This window comes from Charadrius vociferus, unplaced genomic scaffold (assembly GCF_000708025.1).
Source record: "Charadrius vociferus isolate BGI_N301 unplaced genomic scaffold, ASM70802v2 scaffold430, whole genome shotgun sequence".
In the NCBI taxonomy this organism is placed as follows: Eukaryota; Metazoa; Chordata; class Aves; order Charadriiformes; family Charadriidae; genus Charadrius; species Charadrius vociferus.
In genome coordinates, this window is record NW_009646541.1 from 1,535,912 (window position 1) to 1,549,505 (window position 13,594).

Here is a 13,594-nt window from a genome sequence, read left to right on the forward strand (position 1 = left end):
CGGCGGCCGCTCCCCCCTCCGGCCCCGGTTCTGCCCCCCGTAGGGACCCGGCCGCCGCCGCCCCGGGCAGGGGGAGCTTTTATTTCAAGGGGTCGACCCCAAATTTAAAACTCGGTGGGGGTTTTGGGGAGCCGGGGGGTCTGGAGAGGGAGCCCGGTGGGCCCTCTGGGTTTTTGAGCCCTCGCCGCGTCTCTGGGCGGAGAAGAATTTCCGTGAGGTTTGTTGTGGGTCTCGCATCGCTCTGTTATCTTTAAACTACTGTCCTAGAGGTATTTAAAATATTTGAAACAATATTTATGAATGAAGTAATGTCTCTTCGAGCGCTGGGCTTTATTAAAAGGAAAATAAACCCTCCGCGCTGATTTTAAACAGGAACCTGGATATGAAGCTTACCCTTAAAAATACAATTTATTTTTTTTTCCCCCCCAAAAGAAAATAGTGCAGGGTTATTTTCTGCATCATTAGGCATGCAAATGGGTGTAGTGAGAATGTGCAGTTCAAACAGATCGTTGCAGCAGTAAATGGGATCGAGGAGCGCTGTATCGCCGGGTTTCTTATCATTTGGTTTCACTTGATGCACTTTGTTCCTGGCTATTTCTTTCCTGAGTTGAGAGAGAATGAACCCGGCACCTTTGATGTGCCCCGGGGAAACCTGCATCTTTCTGCAGAGCAAACATGGAGAAAAATGAATGAGTTCTTGCTTGCGTTGGTACTGGGCCATCTCCTTTTAAACCATATGCTGTGTATTTTTGTTAAAGTCTGTGCCAGGTTCAATCACCTTCATTCAGTGTTGCAGGATCCTTCTAGAGTTTTAACTCGCTGCTTTTTGCGTGGTGCTATATTAACGAGCAGGAAGGCACTGGGAGCGTATTTTACCGACAAAGCTTTCAATTTTCCTGTGATTAGGGAGCGAACGGTTTCCCATTACACTGGAAATGGGAATATTTCTTTCTTGCACAACGCTTCACCATAGAGGCTAATTACTAATTACCAGATTTGTTGGCACCGGCTTAATATTTTTGGAGAGCAGCGCTTCATGGGGATTGCTGATGGCTGCAGTTCCAGAAGCTTTCACAACAGGGAGGGGGTATGCAATGCCTCTTTCCCCACCGAAGGCTCTCTGGGACCAGACAAGTGCACTGCTGCTGAAGTCTCTTTCCCGGCGCGCGCAGCGGAGGGCCGGGCTGCCGTCGCCGAAGGGCTGGATCTGAGCGCTGGCATTTTAAAACGCTGTGTGTTTCTTTGGCGTTTGAGTCAGTGTGCTGTAGCTAGCAGAATACGTTGTTTTTTATTTATTTATTTATTTTTTCAAATACCCCAGTGTAACAAGCACATGCTTCATTTTTAAATACCACTTACAAGGAGAGCAAAAGTTCACATGGCTCCATGGCAAGAGAGTCAAGCAGGCAAGTGGAGCAACGGCGGGAGCTGAATAAATTAGTAGATGTAGCAGAGGAGAGAAATTTATTTCAGAAAATAATTATTTACTTCGTGGCAAATATTAACCAGAGGATGCATGACCAAAAATTGAAGAGGTCAGCCACAAGTTTCCCCTTTCATTTTGCTGTTTTCGTGCAGTTTGTCAGTTTAGAAACCATTAGAGAAAGAAGGCACATAAATATTTTACTATTTCAACTTGAAACAGTAATGCCTTAAGACACCGACTCAATATTAAAAAATAAAAGCAAAATATTCAGCCTTTTACCCTGTTCTTGCTTGTGTGCTCCTTTTCCGAGCTGCACAGCCAGGATTGGGTCTTCACAGGGAGCAACCGGTCTTTACTACCCGCATTTACGTTTTCTGGGCACAGTCCTGCAGTCTTTACTGTCATGAGTAATTCTTACTAAGGGTTTATCGGAGTGACTAATCGAACATTGAAATTACCGTGTTTTCTTCAGTAAACAGGATTGGACCTGTTTACTATATTTAGTACTAGCTCGGATTAGCAAATCAAATGTTTTCTGGTTGTCAGTGGTAAGATGATATTTGTGAAATGTATTTCCTTAGGGCTGTGATTGCGTTGAGGGAAGGGCCAGTTCGGTGAGGGCTTGTACAGTACGTATGGTCCTGGTTTATAGCATACACTGGTTTAAACTGAGGCTCGGAATAAAAACACACCGGTGATTATTTTCTCCCTCATTTTAGCGCATGGTATCGCCAGTCCTTGTGCGTGTGAGTAGCCCCGTTTAAACTCGGTGGGTGGACGCGAGAATTAAGAGTGATCTTGTAGGTGAGGAGTTTGCAGGATCAGGCATGCGTGCAGAAAATGTCTGATGTCCCTGAGTAACAAGGCAGAAATCTGTGCAGAACGAGGGAAGAACAGTCATTTTCTCTCCTGCAATGCAAAGCATATATTTTTAATTGGAAAAGTAAGTTTTGTAAGTCAGAGTGGGCAGGTTTTTCTTCTATTCTGACAGATTTGGTCTCTATATTGTAACGCAGAGATGACTGATAACCCCCTTCATAAAATTAGAAACCACACCCCCAGACCATCTGGCATATTACTTAAAGAAAAACACTACCCAACATGGAGCTTATCATTGTATTCAAAAACGAAAATCCAGGCCAGTTTGTCAGAGCCCAGTGCTGCATGTCCGATTCGAAGAGAAACCCCTGGAAAGGCGTCGGGAAAATTCTCAGAAAACAGGATCTTGGATTAATTGGCTGTGACTGGGATCCGTAGTCAGCGGTGGAGTTTCGTTGGCGTGACGGGAGAGCAGAGTCTGACCCTATTTCAAACAGAAAGCGTGCGTGATCCCGGGAAGCCGGCAGCTGTAGCGTGCAGAGTGCAGTTTTACTACTAACAGACTAAATCACCAAAACGGGGGCATTTCCTCTGTTCCGCCTGAGAAGTTCTCTTCGGCTTAGCAGCGTGGTTTTTCTCCTCGCGCTTCACCTCTCCCATCTGTCCCGTGGGAGGTAGGGCTCATTTCATCACCTATTCTGTTTGCCTCCCGCTGGGAACAGCTTTTCCCCCCGTCGTCTCTGCGCGGGGAACCGCGGGGCTGAGGGTGCTTCTCTGCTCGGTGTGAGGGCAGCGGCCACAGGGTCACCTTAGGCCATGTGAATTTAACAGCCTGCGATTAAGAACTGGCAGAGCAGCTTTTGTTAAGTGGGGAAACGTTCTAAATTAACAGTAGGCTTGCATGGAAAAGTGTGAAGTTTGCTGCAGAGCTCAACCTATTGGAAAATCTTCTGTTGACTTTGTGGCTCTTGGCGTGGCGCTCTGGTTAAGGATGTTACAGTGCAACGTGTTGGCTTTCCTCGCATCCCTTAGACACGGCGTCGGCCGCGTGTGTCCCGCATCTTCCCTGGGACGGACAGAGGCAGCACTCCTCCTCCTTTACAGCTGGTCAGTCGCATCTAGGTAAAGGAAAAACCCTAAACGAAACAGGGTCTTGCAGGCCGCTACTTATATTTCCTTTAATAGATCAAAGTTGAAAACTTAATGACATCTATCTCTGCAGTTGGATGTCAGAAGGGCATATTTTGCATCAGGCAGAAAGAAGATCAAACAAACAGATTGACGTTGCCTTGGGCGTTCTGGCTCTAGGACCCATTCGTAAGACAGACCATTTCGTGGTTTTGTACCTTACACTGAATTCCTGAAAAAGAGATAATGAGAATTTCCTTAGCTGCTGCTGTTGGCACTGGGAGCCTTGGACCTATACGCTCTGGATGCACATCAAAGTGACATCTAGAGGGGTTTGTGTTAAGGCTGAGGGACTGTGCCTCACATACAATTGTTTGGGAAGGAGATGGCAACGCGAAAGTATAAATTGATAAATATAACAGTAGTCTTAGGATGCTTTCCACATGCTTATTTAGGGAGAAGAGTAATCACATATTGGCAGAATGTCACAGGAGCTCTGTGATTTATACTCCCATGACCCAGTGGAAAAATGCCAATCTGACAAAAAAGAACAATTTCAGCTACACTAATGGATTGACCAAGGCTAATTGCAAGAGTTTTTCTACCCATCATTGATATGTTGTCAGTACATAAAAGATTACAGAGAAATTTCTTGATCGGCTGCCATGAAAACATTTTTTTTATTATTAAAACGTTAAAAGAGAGCTGCATTAATCTGGCTCGGTGCAGCATCCTCCATCTTCGCTTAGTGACAAGCAGTGTTCCATTTCTAAACTAAGAACCACCCGTTCCTAAGCTTTCCGCTCTAAGCCTCATTTTGTGAGGCGCTAAGCACCCATAAACTCCCAATTCCTTTGCTGAGAGCTGAAACACCTTATCCTGCAACTGCATGCTCCCAAGTCAGTACATAGGGGGGAAAAATTGATGCAAATTCTGACGTGATTTGTTCAGGAGTCCTTTTGCCGGATGGTGGATTAGGTATCGGGCTTCTTTAAAGTCAAACTGGAGAGTGCTGTTTGTGATTGCTGTAGCATCGTTGTGTTAGTGAAATTAAAGAAAGTCTTCTGGCCACACGTCCAGAGTCAAGTGTGGGTTTCAAAGCTGACTTTTGGATCTTTCAGTCCTGCTCAGGCAGGACTCCTCTTGACTTAAAGATTGCTTGAAGTGCAGTGATTTTCCCATTGACTTCACTGGGAAATGGAATTCCTTCCAAATGCCTGCGGGGATGCGGGGGACACCAAGTGCCTTTAGCATTACCGTGTCTTCTGGCACCAGCCGTGTGCTCCATAATTCTGTTCATTAAAAGAAAAAACCAACCCAACATCGATGCTGTGTGGATAGAAATAATACAATTTGTGTTGCATAATGCATTGAGGTTTGACTGGAACTTGTTTTGCAGTCTGCTGTGCTAGCTGTGTAGATCTCCTGTTTAACCCCCACAGCAAGACACGAACTTAGGAAATGATATACATGCCTAAGATATGTAGCGAGACAGTGAGATACAGTATGAGCCAGAGGCCTTCCTCACCTTAGAAATCATCTTATAAGCAACACATGCTCCTCGACATGTCATTTTGCTTTATAAACATGATGATAGAATATGGCTAATTGCAGCTGAGTTGAGCAGTTATATATAAGCACATGGCTTAACATATTGGTTAGCTGATCATACTATTCCTTTAGTCGTACCAGTTTCTTTAAACAAGACAGCACGAAGTCAGTCACGTTAGAAGGGAGCTATGCCAGCGTGCTGAATGTGGGATGAGGACCTGTGGCTCAGGCCCGCCGTACAGCTGGCACCATCCACGGTTTCTCTTTTCAGCAAGACGTCTGTGCCCACCAAGCAGTTCGGATTAGAGGCATTAGTTTTGTCTTTAATCTTTTTTAAACACTTTGCGTGCGGACAGAGATGCTTCTTGCTCTGAGCCTGGCTTGGATCTTGCCCCGAGCGGAATTCGTGCTGCTTTCTTTTGAGTATCGCTTCGTCACCACAAATTGAGGGAGAGGTTGTGACGGCTGGAAGCTGCCCAGAAGGAGGTCCGTGTAAAGGCGCTGGGTGGCTGGGCATTGGGAAGCGGAAGAGGGCTGGAGGAAGGTCAGAACGGATCCTCGTTTCGCAGGACACCGGTTGGGGTCAGTTGGATGGCCGGGTGCCGTTGGAACGGGAGGCAGGAGACCTGGCTCTGCTCCCCGGCTCGGTCGCAGACTTCCTGTGGCGTCTCAGGAGAGCCGTTTTATTTACCCCACCGATGAGTTTTCTGGAGTACGGGGTACAATAAAAGCAGAAATAAAATCTATTAGTTGTTGCTGTGTTACATTACAGGACTGGGACTGCAAATAAGACCCACTGTCACTAATTTTTAAAATTTCCCATCGAAGTCAATGGGAAGCAAGCACTCTACATAGGAAGCAGGAGCCAACTGGCTTGAGGAAATTGAGAGTCTAGATTTCACACTGACTTATTTCAGCCAAGGATCTGCTCAGCTGATCAGGAAAATAGACTGGATCAGTGGGTGATCCTGGCACTACCTCTTTGACCTCCCATGTCATCTTCTCTTAGCTACTTACGATAGCATTTTCCAAGGAGTGAAGATAGACCTTGAGGGACGGAGCCCTTTGTAAGGTGCTGAAGATACCACCATCTTCATGTCTTAGCAGGCTCTGCAGGCGGTTTCACCAGCTGTGTGCTCTTTAGGGCAGGATTTCTTGGAGGGAGGAGAAAAGGAGGTGGTTGGTTTGTAGAGCAGACCCTTACGATGTGCGTTACTCACAAAGCTGAGAATAAAACAAGTTGCAGAGTCACAGTCAACTGTGGATGCAAAATGAACTGGAAGCAGGGAGCGAGGCAGTGCAGGAGACAGGAGTGTAGGGTGTTGGTGGCACGTAGGGAGGGTAATTGAGTATGGTGTAATAACCTTCTGCATTTTTTAGTGTACATCACAGTTTTCTTTGGAGCCAGCAGTGAAACCTTGAAACTCTCTGGCGATGTTACAGAGGGCACCTACAAGCAGCAGAATGCTAAAAATCTTAGTTTGGATGTACTGGAATCTGTAGGCAGTCCTCAGTTTGCTGACATCTTCCTGATCCCCTGGTTGCAGACCGTGCTTGTCGTTTTCAGAACCCCACTGCATGGGACACGACCTGGGCTGCTTCACTTAACAAAACCAAATAGTTGGAGCAGTTATTTTGTTGGTTTTTTATGATAAATGAAATGCCAAGTTTTCCATCTTTGCTTTTTCTCATGGCCCTTTAACCCATGTGGTAGGCTTATTTAGGGAACAAGACAAGCCTGGATGCGGTCCCAGAGTTTGCAGTAGCTTCAGATGCCCCTCCAAAGGTTAGGATACTTCACAGGGGATTTGTTCTGCAACAGAGAGGCTAAAAGGAAACCCATGCTTGTTGCTTTTTGCTTTTGATTCTGTCCTAGTACTGCCCTGAAAACCAAGCAAGAGCAAATTTACAGAGGCAGCATTGTTGCTGTTGGGTGTGTAATACCTTATTTTCTACCGTAGCCTCATGCCAGAACTTCAAAAAAGACTTCTTGTAAGGAGCATTTCACGTGAAGTATTATTGTTCTTATTTCTACACCTTTCCAGTAAGAAAAGCTTTATTGTGCCTTTCACATAGAAATGCAACTGTTTTGCTTTAGATACGGTTTTGTGTCACAGAGTGGGCACTGTTTCTGGGGGCTTTCAGTAAAATGGATATTAGAATTAAATTGAGCATGCTTATACATGACATTCAATGTCTGTGTCTTCCCTGCCTTAGGCCCTTGCAATCGCACTGACGGGAGTTACATTAGACTAAGTGCAGCAGGATTTGGTCTTGTGCATACGTACAGCACGGATTTATATGTATGGAACAGCACTGTAGCGACGACATTCATGCGAATAACATAGCTGAGGTTTAATATTTTCTTTCCTGTTTTAGGATATGATGATGTTTCAGAAACAAACTTGAGATCCTACAGTGTTCATTCTGCTAAACATGTGCAAGAGAATCGTCCTGTGCCCATTCGCAGAAAAAGAAGCATTGGTAAGAAACAAGCTATTTGTGCTTGGAGTGAAAACAGAGGGGGTGCTTTTGGTCAGCCAAGCGGGACATTTCACTGGAAAAATGTGACACGCACAAAGGAAAAAGGCCATTTCTAGTTTCTGCCTTTCTTTCTGCACAAAACTGGCCGTTGCCTGAGAAGCTGTCTTCTGGAGGATGTCCATAGGAGACAGACAAGCACAAATTCTTTACATTCACTTTCTTGTTGCAGCATGTTAGAAAGCTAGACCTCGGTTAGAAAATGCTGTGATATTCAATGTATAATTCATAGTGTGGGGAACAACTACAGCAGTGTGCTTTAAAAAACATCAACAGTTGGTAGAGTTTTCAGTACAGAAGCTCCACAAAAGGAAACAGCTTGACTCTTTATTCAAAAGAAAAAAACAGTTTATCCGAAAAATTAAAAGCCATTGACGGAAACGCTGGGACACTGATTTCCATCATTGTGTAGGGCACCAGGCACGTTTACAGGGGATTTTTTTCTTATTAGACAATAATGATGGTGATCCAACAAAGCCCAGATATAAACATAAAGAGATGTTAATCAATTTTAGAATAAAATTTGTATGCAGTGCTTGTTCACCTGGTTAGATCGGAGTGTTTACCCTTCCATTTGGCTGTGGAAAACATTCACGATCTTATCTATTGTAGGTAATTCAGAGTCAATATATTTGTACTTGAAGCTGTGGTGGCACGCAGTAGATAGCACAGCGTGCTGTCAGCATGGATTTGCAGTGTGAATTGGCAAGCGCGCTCGTCACATTGAATGCCTCTAGAGAACAGCGGTTCTGAAACAGTCTGCTACGCTTGGCACCTTACTCTGCAAGGTGTTGAATGCCTCCCCGTAAAAGTCAGCGGGAACTGGATATGCTCAATAACTTGTAGGCGTTGCCAGCTATCCTGCAGTATTGGAGCCGCTACTTTTCTTGAGTTCGTGGCACTGGGGATTGAGAAGAAGAATTTTCACTCTATTTAGCTGACTGAAATGCATCTCGTTCAACACTAAGCCCAGATTTTCATCTTCCAGGCACAGGCCGGGCCTGAACTTCTTGTACTTCAGAAGTAACTGAAGAAGTGCAGGCAGTATTTCAGTTCCCTGACACATTTCACCCAAAGCTATCATTGCTTTCACTGTAAGGCAAAAAAATCCAAGCTCCCTCAGGACAACTTGCCATCAAACAAGTTGTCCTTGCAATTGCTATTATGTTCTGCACCGTTTTGAATTATCAGCTTGACTTCTTAGGCAGTCCCCAGGTTGAGAACGATACACGGTTTGGATTTTTCATGGCAGCATCCTGCAGCGGTACAGAGCTACTCTTTATGATCCTCACGTGGCTGAAACTGCTGTCTACGAGCTCACCGTACCCGAGCCCAGCAGGGTATTGGTTTAGCCGCAGGTTTTTCAGTCATGCCACTCTTGCGGTTTTGCCTCCTTCAAGAAATAACAAATTAAATAAAACTCAGCGTGTTCAAAGCTTTGACAACTTAATTCAAAAAAATGGCAGTTGCCCTTTGGGATGGCAGATGGACCAGACTCCCTGATGCGGGGCTGTTAAGGTTTTGTAAGCAGAAACCCAAGACTCAGAAGTTTCAAGCTGGTGCAGGTTGTTCCCCAGCTCAGCCAATTTGGGTGGGATATAAATGCCCTCAGTGCAACTTCTGTGGTGGTATTTGCCATGTATGGCATGTTCGTGTGACCATACGTGTGTGCAATGATGGCCCCAATATTGTAGAATAACAGCTGCTGTTCCGCAGTGGCGAAGGGGCTGTGTTGGAGGGTCATCTAATCTGGAGAAGCCCCTGGCTTGCTGTCGCTTCTAAAGAGCCCGGGTTGTCTTCTCTAACGGTGTGTGCTCTGGGCGATGTTGGGAGCCAGGCCATTGTAAACCCTCATTTGAGGGCTGGGCTTTTGGGAGTGAGTCAAGCCTCTCTGGGCTAGCGCAAGCAGCTTAGTGGTGTGCAAACAGTACTCGGCATCGGCTTGGCAGTAGGCAGTGGGAACTGAGAATATCTTCTCAACCCGCCAGCTAAGGGTTGAGACTCATAGATCGGTGGTGTACAGCATCTGGGTGCTCTGAGGTGAGAGCAGCTGCTCACCTGGAGGTGTGAATTTCTTGTGTTCGCAGAGGAAGCTATCCCGGCTGTCTGCAAAACACGGACGGTTATATACGAGATACCTCGGAGTCAGATTGATCCCACCTCTGCCAACTTCCTGATATGGCCACCCTGCGTGGAGGTGAAACGTTGCACGGGCTGTTGCAACACCAGCAGCGTGAAATGCCAGCCATCGCGGATACATCACAGAAGTGTCAAGGTGAGCAAGTCTCAGAGCCCCGAGAACGTCCCCTAAAGTCTAAAAACTCCAGGTATCCTTGTGGCTGTTCTGTGTCACCCGGATCTTTATTATCCGTCCTCACAGCCACAGGGTCGGATACAGTGCTCCTCTCTGTTTTGAGCGAGCAGATGGCCCTTTCAAGTTCCATGATCATTGGAAAATCTTGGGCTTGGATTTGATTTTCACAGGATTCCCTTTAGGTTTTTCTTCTTTTGTAATGAAAATAAAGTTGATTGTGTCTTTCCCATGATCTCTCACAGTACAGATCTTAAAGTTAAGAAGATAAAATGACTCAAGGGGCATTGGACTTAAAAAAATAAATAAATCACAGTATGGAATGCTGTTTTCTTAATTGAATATTATGCAGCCTAAATTGGGCTTTTATATTTGACAACATAACACTTTTGATCTGAAAAAATGTGTTTCAAATTATCTTACCCCAGGGACAGAAGACTCAACGGCTTCATGCTGTATTTACTCATTAGACAAAATCCCTGTTGCAATTTTCCAGTAAATATTACGTGAAATATTTCTTATGTACATTTGGCTTCACTGTGTTCTAATTTTTATCAGCATTTAAAGAAGTAATGTTGATTTACATCTGCATGTGGGAGATTAGACTTCCACTTAGCATTTATATTGTTGAGACTGTGAGTTCTTGTTGGCCCTGAGTATTTTAAGAGCAAAATTAAAAAAAAAACAAAACAACACATTCTTGAACATAAAATTGCCCAGCACAGCATGCTGATGGCTGTACTTGCAATGGATTGGTTATTGAGAAAGGTACTGTTAACCCCCGTAGCGCTGTACGTCCTGAACTCAAAACATGGCATCTAAGCCAGTTCATTGTTTTTCATACATGCGGGCACGTACCTGAGGAGGATTTATTTTTCTTTCCCATTTCTGAACATTTGAAAAATGTTTTCACACCCAAATAAGATGGAGAAACATCTGAACAGATTTTCTCAGTCTTTCAAAAAACAATTACACTTTACACTTGCTTGCTGCCCATTCCTTTGGGGGATACACTTTGCAGAAACAATTAAAAATGAGGAAAAATTGGGACCAATAATTAATTTGAGGGCTGAGAACAAACTGGGGAAGTTGAAGCACTGCAATTCCAAGCCATTCAGAGTAGGAGCTAAATAGCGAAGGGCCTCAGGGTTATCATATCTAGTGCTGTTGCCTTTGGGTTTGATACAGCTTCCAATTAATTTTGTGCTGCAAGTAGTACATACAGAGCAGCTGGAGACGCCCAGCAAACAGTTCGGCAGTGTATTGTGAACTTGCTGTTGGTACTTCTGTATGACATTGCAACCGCGTGCTTGTTTCCTACCTCTGTAGTGATGGGGAAGGCTATAGAGAGGCAGGTTTGGCTGTCCAAGTCCCCTGCTGCTGGGGACTCCGAGCGGTCCCTAGAAGCTGCAAACTCCGCAACTGCCAGCAGTTTTGCAGGATGTCACTGCTGGGGCTGCTTCCCCAGCGCACTGCTGCGTTAGAGAAATCTTACTTTCTCATTCAGTCTGCTGATAATGGTTTTAGTGCTTTTAGATTTGCATTCATTTTAATGGGGCGCAAGCTAAAAGTAGGCTCAGCTGAGCAGCTGCTTTTTGTGGCTGTGTAAATATATTGCCACCAGCAATATCAATATACGTCAGACAGCTTTGGAGGACTATTTTTTTTTTTTTTCCTAAGCTCCAAGACTGCTCCAAACGGTCATTATGTTGCAGGGAAAAAAAAGGACAAGAGGTCAAGCAGGAACAGGATGTTCATTGTAAAGGTTGTAGGCTGACCCCACTGTCACACCAGAAATCTCTGAACAGAATCCATATTTATGCCCTCCAGAGTCAGATCCTCTTGTAGCTTTGATATAATTGATGGTTTTATGAGCCTTTTGCCAGTCCTATGTTCAGAGCTGAATGTCTGCTCATGCCATTAAGTAGCTGGCCCAGAGCGAGGGTCGCTGGAAAGGTAGGGGGAACGGTTTTGGAGAGGTTTCTCCACTGCTCCTGCAGTGCGGTTGGAAAGCCGTCTTGTGTTTTCCCCTGATGTCAGACTGCATAAAAGCCCTCTTTTGATTAAACGTTGAAAAGGCTTTCCCTGCTTCCTCTTCATTGACAAGGTAGTGAGATCATAGCTGGCCCATTCACACTAGAAAAATGTTCACCCAGAAAGGTCAGCAAGTGGGTTTGCATCATCCAGCAGGCGAAACCAAAGGGTGTTTTCTTTGTCTTACTGAGGGCCACTGTAGTCAAGGTTAAGAGACGGCCGTGGCAGTGTGGGAGGAGCAGCGGAGATGCTTGTATTGGGGCATTCCTTTCTTGGGAACACGATTCAAAGGCTGTAGGGTTTGGGGATGTCCTTACTTTGCCTTCACTGCACCTTGGTCAGTGAAGTTCCATTAGTGGGCTTGTGGAATTGGAGCTGTAGAGAGGCTCCACGCCAGGAGTGTTGGTGGAACAGCTTCGCCGAAACGGGTTCTCTAAGGTTTCCCCTTCATGGCGTAGATTAGTAAGAGGTAGGTTTCCCCTGCAGCATAACAGAGTGAGCCCATGAGATCACAGCCCCTTGGCCCTAAAGAAGTCTCTGTTCAGCAAGCTGTACCTGTACAGCGCTGTGAAAATCGGACTGAAGTAAAGCAGCTGGTTGGGAGCTGCTCTTTGATAGGAAGGAAAGAATTGCACTTCTCTCCTGATAGAGAAATGGCGAGTTAGGGACGTTGGTGTCAGTTACAGATACATTTCCTCTCCTGTCTGCAAAAGCATTTCAGTAACATCTGCAGAGGCTGTTGCTTCTGCACAGCGAGATCAAGTATTTTCCAAGTACTGGTCCATAATTTATACGAGGGGTTTCTGAACTGAGTCTTCCCAAGAGGTTTCTTGTAATGCTGAGCATGATATTCTTTATATTTTTGGTCACGGCAGCAAAAACCAGTTAATATTATAGAGCAAATCCTGCCTATACTGCTAATTTTGAATAGCCAAGCTGAGTATTGTGGCTGTTTGCAGCAATGCTCATTTCCAAACTAAGAAGCAAGAGCAAAATCACTCCATCTACCTCAGCTTTGTCTTGTGCTTGGCCTTGAGCCGGAGCCATTCCAGCTTTAGCCATTTCTGAATGCTCAATGTTGAGGTGATTTGGGGAAATTTAACCTAGTATATTCTTACGGTGAATTAGTGTGAGGGAAAGATGCAGAGAGAAGGAGCCGGGAAGAAGGAAGGAACGCAGGAGCAGCTCCTCAGCTCTCGTCTGGTTGTTCAGAGAGGTTTTGAAGAGAGATGGCAAAAAATGCAGGAATTAAAAACGAGTTGTTCAGCAGAGCCATCCAGCCTCTGAAGAGGTTGAAAAGGCCTCGCAGAACAAATAGTGTGTGTAGGTAAAATGGCTGTATGTAATGTTTGCAGGTTTAAGAACATTTTTCTTCGGTGACTGTTCCTATCATTAGGATAAACAGCACTTTGATTTTAGCTGTGGCTTAGCTGGAGATTACTGCCAGCGCGTGGTGGGACCTGCAGGCAGGACCAGCTGGCAGGTATCAAGGGTCGATTTGAGAAGGAGAGAAACAAGGGAAGCCCTGATGCAGGTGAGGACAAAATGGAAAACCAGAGAGAGGTGCGCTCAGAGCATGAGAGGAACCCTGCCACCGCCAGTCGCCTGACAGAGGGCAAGGCTTGGCGGCTCCCTTTTGCAGAGAGAGGATGTAGAGACCCCCCCCATCAGCCATTCCTCCCCCGGGGAGTGGCCGGTTTGCTGCAGCACTCTCCAGTTCTGCCCCCGGACCCTTCCTCCGGCCCAGCCCTCGCGGAGGTGCAGCCAAACCGCCCTCGGAGGCG

At 45.6% G+C, this 13,594-nt stretch overlaps 1 protein-coding gene across 1 annotated transcript in view; it reads left to right on the top strand.

The window, feature by feature from the left end:
* The window catches only part of PDGFA (platelet-derived growth factor alpha polypeptide), a 41,649-nt gene that overhangs the window by 21,002 nt on the left and 7,053 nt on the right, over positions 1-13,594 (top strand). The window contains exons 2-3 of the mRNA XM_009886164.1: positions 7,304-7,408; positions 9,553-9,740. Of these exons, the coding sequence (XP_009884466.1) occupies positions 7,304-7,408; positions 9,553-9,740 (293 nt within the window). The remainder of the gene's footprint in view (positions 1-7,303; positions 7,409-9,552; positions 9,741-13,594) is intronic.